This window comes from Ruditapes philippinarum, unplaced genomic scaffold (assembly GCF_026571515.1).
Source record: "Ruditapes philippinarum isolate M1 unplaced genomic scaffold, ASM2657151v2 ctg17918_1_1_1_1, whole genome shotgun sequence".
Taxonomy (NCBI): domain Eukaryota; kingdom Metazoa; phylum Mollusca; class Bivalvia; order Venerida; family Veneridae; genus Ruditapes; species Ruditapes philippinarum.
The window spans coordinates 13881-21763 of NW_026860744.1; the positions used below are offsets into that span (position 1 = coordinate 13881).

Consider the following 7883-nt stretch of genomic DNA (forward strand, 5'->3'; position numbering starts at 1 on the left):
TATAGAGCCATGATATTACATGTATAATGGTTTTAGCTATATGTCAGTGTTATAAGGAGAGACAAAAATGTAGTTTATGAGGTTATCTTGAAGCTTACAAATATAGACGGTTTTCAAAGAATTCCAATATCTTATCTCAATGAAATAAACTAACATAGTTTAAAAGTATAACAAAAGTGTGGGTCATGTCAATGAACTTCCTACTAAAGTACATTGAAGATAAAAAAAGAGCTGCTGTTAATGTTATGACCGCATCAATGGTACTTAGTTGAATAGAGAGAAAGGATGAACATGTTGTGAAACAAGTTAATATTAATTTCCAATCGGTGTACATGTGTAACATTGCTTGATAAAAATGATAAAATGTCACCACAAATGGATGTAAATTATACCTGAATTGTCGACAGTTTATTCAAAATAAATAACTAAAATACTCCTCTCCGAGGAATGGTCCGGAATTAGCCGGATTATTTACATATAAATCAATGTCATGATAATTCTGTATTTTACCGCAGTTATTTCTCTTGATAACAACCTATGGCGGCTGATTTCTGCCATTTCGTTATTTCGTTTAAAGGGCGACATCACGAAAAACAGACAGAACGATAAAATACGGCAATACGCCAAATATGGCGACAAAACGGTATCATCACATTGTTGCATGACAAATACCATATCTGCGCTCTCATTTCTTTTTCGTCGTTTCATGTTGTCGCAGTTGAAGCAACTGACACGTAAATACGACAGAACGAAAACAAAGACCGCGACAAAACAAAAAACAAATTTTTTTCGTTCTGTCGCTTTTTCGAGTGGTCACCTCTTCAGCGGCGGCAAAAGAAAATAACAAAATTGCCGAAATTAGCCACCAAACAAACTTTATTTTTCGCGTTTTACAGAAAGTTAAACGAATTATTATAACAATGAAATTCGTTGTATATTTAAAGTATTCTTATAATTCAGAACGAAAGTAATTCACAATAACAAATAAGATTTGAATTTGATCTTTTTTTTAAAAAAACATTTTTCTTTCAAATTAAAATGGTAAAAAAATGTCTGCGATAATCTAATATTAACGGTTACCCAATGCAAAGCGACGTCATAAAGGGGCAGTATTAAAATGAAACATTATTATACGCATCAATGAAACATTTAAAAGGCACTACAATACATGTTTAATTCATTGAATTCAAATTTTACACACGACTGTTGTGAAATTATGCAGTAAGTTGTTGTTTTTCTCCAAGAAAGGAAGTTTGATAAATTATAGATACGTTTTAAAGATTCTTGACAGGTTATATGACCTTATATAGACCGTTGTTCGCAATATAACCCTCGCCTATTTCCAAACAAGCGTTTATATAGGGCCATATAACTTGGCAAAAATTAAGATTTATAGTTTCAAGAGTTTATTCAGCATAAATATACAATATGTTCAATGTTATACATATGACATTATGTGCATGCAATATGACAAGAAATTAAACAAACAAACATCAAAATGAAATACATTTGGGAACAATGAGAATAACCCAAATAGACAAACACAAAACAATATTATTATAAAGAAAAGTGTAAAGAAATAGTAATAGTCAGATTTATTGATTATACATATCTCGTTTACATGTCGCCAGGTATAAATACTTTGCCAGTTTAATTTTAATACTTTTTTGGCTTGATGTAATAATATTTCAAATTTCTGGATACTAGGCAAGGAACAGTAATAATTAGGAAAGCAACGATATCTTATTTTTCTATAAGAGGGACACGCTAATAGAAAATGATACTCATTTTCAACTACATTTATGTTACAACGTTAACAAATTCATTCAGGTTTTGGAATATCTCTGCGTCTACCTTCCTATCAGTAATTTACTAGCAAAACATCTAAATCAAATAAAGTAGTGCGATTATTTAAATAACTAACAAAGAACAAATATTTTTCCGCAACATGTTTATTTTTAAATATGCAATATGTTTCTGATTTAGATAAATTGTTAATTGCACTTAGTCATGTTGTAAGTATTGATGTTTGACTCGTTCTATTTGTACCCGAAATCGGTAGTTTAAATAAATATAGAAACCGACCTGGTGTTTTGATGTGTTGTTCTCCCCTCCCAATCCTTTAAAATATTTAGTTGCTCATTTGTAATACTTTATTCATGCCATAAAAACGGAAAACCTAACTCATTCAACAAATCCCGTACATAACTGTACCACTTGTTTAATAAAAGGTCATTATTATTTCTCATACTCTAAACTCTATAAAAAAAAATAAAAGTTTGTCCTTACTCTTAAGAATTCTGTACCAAAATTTCAATATCCTTATCTTTCTATATACAATTAATGGAAATCTTCACACTTTTTTATTTACAGTTTGTTGCCTTACACCTAACAACTATTTCAAAAATTCCAAATGCACTCTTTCAATGTCAGGGGCTTTATGTAGCGTCCATAATCTGATCCATAATTTAATATAGGTAATATCATGGTATCAAACAATTATAATTACTATTATTAATTTATCTGGTATCTCAAAATTAACTTTATCAAATACGTTTGTAATGCATTTTAAAAAAAAAGCTTTTACAGCTTGATTAGCAAGCGATTTTTGTGCTTGATAAAAACGACCATAAGAAAATATAACTTGTAATACCAATGTTTGTTTGCAATATAACTTTCGCTAAGAGGCTCGGCTTATATTTGTAAACATCCGCTTATATAGGGCAATATTACTGTCACAAATCTTTATAACTAACAATATACACTTCTTTTTTAAAGCCCCAGCACCATATATATAATTATAAAAAAGAAAGGAATAACTTTTCATCAAACACTCAATCTCTAAGGTTGTCATAATGCCCTTTATAACACTTCTTTCAAAGACTAAAATGAGATTGTATTTGGGGCAGACAATGACCTACCACCAAGAGATACATTCAAATGACCCATTTAATTATTTCAAAATGTTCTAATGTCAAACGAAACAATGGGTGGTATAGATTTAAGACAGTCATTATCGCATGGGCAAGTTTGATATAAATACATGGCCGGTGACACGGCTAGCTCAGTTGAAACATTTAGGAGATACTGTGAACTTTACTGTGAACTAGTCAACTTTTTTCATATAGCGAGTGGGTAAGTTGATAACTGTTTGATTAAATAAAAACTTAATTAATAAGAAGAAAACAGAAACGAGAAATTAACGCTTTATAAGATAAAAAAAAATTGAAAAAGTATTGAATTTCATTTATACATTAATTTCAGGTAGGCAAGATGTTTGCACTGCTGCTTTTGGTGTTGGTTCCAGGCAGAATAGGTATGCGTTATCTTTTGTAATTAAACAATACCTTTAAATACTTCTAGTACAGATACATAAAAAAGTATGTTTAATATTAATAAACATAATCTAACTCAACGTTTTTCACAAATAAAAAACAAATTTAAGTTGCACTCAATTTAGATTTTAGTCGAAAATTAATTTGGGGACAATGCATGAAAGAAAAATTTCCTAAATCATATGATCATTATTTATATCAGATTCATTAGAATGTTACTCTTGCTCAAATGTGACGGACATTAAAAGCTGCCTCCATACTACATTCTGCAGCTACAAAGAGGTAATAAATTAGTTTCTAGTTCCATACAAAACATCAAAATTAATCGGATTTTGTCTAAAAGGGTCCTTGGTGAAAAAAACACATTATTTCTGATTGTTTTATGAATACATAGTGGCAAGATTCGTTTAATGTTGATAACAATTGATTATAATATCAATGTAGAAATTATTTCCACAGCAAATATTAGACTAAAACTTCTGAAGTTATGTCAGGTCACACTAATTAATTAATCATTATCGCAATGGTTCTGTTTTGAATTTTTGTATATTACAATTTTCACAGACAAAGTATTTCATTATTATTGTATTGTTTCATGAAGCATTAACAAATATGTGCAGACATTTGATGTTTGTAACGATACGTTTCTCATGTACGTCTTCTCTTTTATTCAGTCATGCCTGACAAATGCTGTCACATCAGCACAGACGACAACGTATACATTAGGTTGTGTTGACAATCAGGTAAAAGAATTTTGTGTTGTTCTATATTTTAGACTTAATTGCTTTTAGAAAAATATTTCAAAAACGTCAATAAATATTAGTTTCGTTAAACAAACATAATATGGCGTTTCCGTCTTAAAGATTAATTATTCTGCTATTCAGTTTCTTTTAGCATGTAAAATAAAAATCTTTTGAGTACACACAAAGAATATTTGTTTTAAATTCGTTATATCATGTTGTTATATTCATTTATTCATGGATTGCTAAAAAATCAGATTTTGTTTTAAAACTTATAAACACACGGGGGATAAACTGTTACACGAAGGATGGAGTTCTTATTATAACTTGTTGAGGAGTTCTTGTGATAACTGTTACGGAGTTCGTCGGAAAATATCTGTTTATACTACATAAACAATCGTCAAAAATTATCATATAATGATTTTCATCTTTCAAAAATGTGACAGTTATCACAAGAACTCCTGAACAAGTTATCATAAGAACTCCATTTTTGTGTAACAGCCTTGTTAAAAGATTTCAAAACCTGGAATTGGATGCACGAGAGAAAATATGTAGCTGTTTTTCATTTGTGTGTAATTCTTGTGCAAATATAACGTCGGTTTGATTTTCCCTTTCTTATGTATCATATCAACTTAAGGAATTTGTTGAAGCAAAACATGTATTGAAAATCTGTGTTGGTTTACGATTTTCTATCATGTCAGTTAGTACAAAAACACAAGAGTTAAAAGTTTGTATAAGAATGTCTTTAACTTGTAAAATTATCTACATTCATCAGTATTCGTTAAACAGCCTCATTACTTATATAAACTTTGTTCCATACTGTTTGCATTCACATCGATTTGTAACTTTTTTGTCTAAATGTCAAAATATCATGCTTACCTATTTTGTAAAAATTAACTTCAGATAATGGCATCGATAAAAACGTTTTGTTATGATAAATGATGAACTGATTTGTGAAAAAAATGTCACAGTCATTTGATATAACGGTTTATATATTTTATTTCCACCTAGTTTTTTTTATATACCAAATACTCGTGTCAAAACAAAAACATGTCTTTATACACTTGTGTTAATGAACAGGCAATGTAAAAAAATGAAGAAAAATGTTTGTTGCATATCAGAATGGCGTTTCCGTAATTTTTACCAATGCCGGAAATTTTCGCGTGCTGTACAATGGCATGCTTAGGCTGTAATTTCTTACGCTGTTGTAAGAAAATAGTATGGGTTAAAAATGACATAAATTTCCATGGAAAATTGTTTTTATTACATGTATTAAGGTAAAGAATTTAAAAAAATAATGGAATATGTTAGAATATGCAAGAAAAAATATCTGACACATGTTTGCGGTTTGGATAGGAATATCCGTACCTCGGAAACACGCGGGCATTCCGATCCGAACCGCAACATTGGGCGGGTCCCTGAGGAACAGATATTCCGATCCGGACCGCAACATATAGCAGTTATTATTATTACTTACAGCATATGTTGCATCTTCATATTTATATTCTGAACCATCTTATTTGGCTTCACGACATTTACAGTTGTGTAGAACGCATTCAGCTGCAGGGCTTGTCGGCCGTGATATAAGCGCACGTGATACTAATTGCCACGAATGCTGTAGTACTGAGAGATGCAATAATCAACTTTGTCTTCACAACAAACGTATGTGCCAATTTATATCCTGTTGTAAGAAGAGATAGACAAAACGAACACATTTTGTAGAAAATCTTCATTTTTTATTATGCGGCACCTGCTACATACAATATTTATAGACTGCCTCCGTGGTCGAGGGGTTAGAGTCGATGACTTCTAATCCAGTTACCCATCTGGCTTGGGTTCAATCCCCGGGAGATGCTTTGTTAGTTTAGCACTGAGGAAGGTAGTCTAGTACTGGTGTAACTCTCCAGGAACGATGGTTAGGAAACTACCCGCCTATATGACTGAAATAATGTTTGTAAAATGAAACAAACAAACAAACAAAACATGATTTATGCATACATATATTTTGTAAAACGACATTATGCAGATATTTTTCAAGACACGTTTGCTTAACATGCAGAACCCATTCAATAAGTTACATGCCGATTATTTCTAATAGTTTGCATCCCATCTTTTAAATTCAGAATTATTTATGCTTGCAGCTACAACGTGCATAGACGATGTGAAAGTTGACTGTGCGTATATGAATGCCATGTTTGATATATGTAAAGACGTCAATCACTCAAAAAATGTGTGTCCCAAGTTTTGCGGTCTCTGTACGCTAGGTATGTGATGGCAGCGGTTTCTTTGTTTTTTATGTGCTACTGTCCACACTAAGATATATCTAAACATCTTCACTATTTGAATGGATAGGGTCATTGACTCGACTTACAAAATGTAAAGAACAGAATAAATTTATTTGTTTATTCAAGTTTTTACAAATTTGAATTTCCAATAGATACATTGTACATCACCGACTTTTCCATTACAATCTTAATTACTGTTTTCTGTAACAACAGCATTGACAGAAACAGCACTTAATTAGCTATCTAAGATATTGTTTTGGTTTGCAAAGTTGATGGTAACTGGGCTGAGTGGTCACCATGGTCTGAATGTGACGTTACGTGTGAAAACGGAATACAGACAAGAAAACGAACTTGCACCAACCCAGCTCCTGCTAACAAAGGCCTGGACTGTATTGGAAATAGCACCGATACTAAACCATGTGTTAAGCAGTTATGTCCAAGTAAATAAATGTTTTAATTCAAATTAATAAGATTACTTTACTACTTTCTAATTAAATTAACTCATATATTCCGATTCCTTTGCTTGTTATATTTTTTTTTAGTTTCATTTGATATCATTTCGCTTCAATGCGAGTCTCAACAAACCTAATATTCGGTACATTATACTATTTTAGCTTTCGTTTACTGTGCTGGATAACCAATACCTTGATTAGTTGCATTTTGGTCTAACTATTGAAATAGAAAACCCTTGTTAATTCGAAGATCTGAATAAACATCTTTGTCGGTTTCAAGTAATTCAGAACGAATTTTATTTTTTTTTCTGTTAGTACACGGCGGTTGGACAAAATGGACAAATTGGGGTGCTTGTTCTGTTACATGTGATATTGGTATACAAAGAAGACATCGTAACTGTACCAATCCATATCCTTCTAGATTTGGAGACCACTGTTTTGGGGACACAATGGATGATAGAGTGTGTATGGTTAAAGCTTGTGCTAGTAAGTTTTATCTTGGACATGAACTTGAAATGAAAATGTGTGTCATGACAGATGTTGCTTTCCACGAAAATTAGTAAAGAAACATTTAGCACATTCATAAGAAAAGTTCAGATGTCCGTGATACTTTAATGAGGCGTTTACCTCTTTGACAGATGGAGGTTGGACAGCATGGGGAAGTTGGACAAGCTGTAGCGCTTCCTGTGACGGCGGTATACGTTCTCAATCACGAACTTGCACAAACCCGAGGCCTTCTCCCCAGGGTAATGCATGCGACGGGGATCCGATGAAAATTGCAATTTGTAATACTTCGACCTGTCGTAAGAGTAAAACATTTTTTTATATTTTTGACAATAATTTAGATAAACAAAATGTATCTGAATATAAATAAGCCCCATATTTGACTGAAAAAGATGTGTACGCCATTCGCTCACATTAATGTAAACTTTTAAAACAAGGACACTAAATGATTAATTGCTATTACAGAAATTATACCAAGCGGATATTGGTTTTTCTAGTCCTGTTGTTATCAGAAGAGAACCTTTTAATCATTTTTAAAGTTATTTATATTACACTTTGTCAAGTTTT

General features: G+C 31.7%; 1 protein-coding gene across 1 annotated transcript; it reads left to right on the forward strand.

The window, feature by feature from the left end:
- Positions 1–3025: 3025 nt before the first annotated feature.
- LOC132713250 (thrombospondin-1-like) lies at positions 3026–7615 on the forward strand (the record flags this gene model as incomplete). Its single annotated transcript, XM_060695752.1, has 9 exons — positions 3026–3135; positions 3265–3316; positions 3538–3617; positions 4010–4078; positions 5617–5737; positions 6217–6339; positions 6630–6800; positions 7128–7298; positions 7451–7615. Coding segments are annotated over exons 2-9 (943 nt in total), but the record flags the coding sequence as incomplete, so codon positions are not given.
- Between the last annotated feature and the right edge of the window lie 268 nt (positions 7616–7883).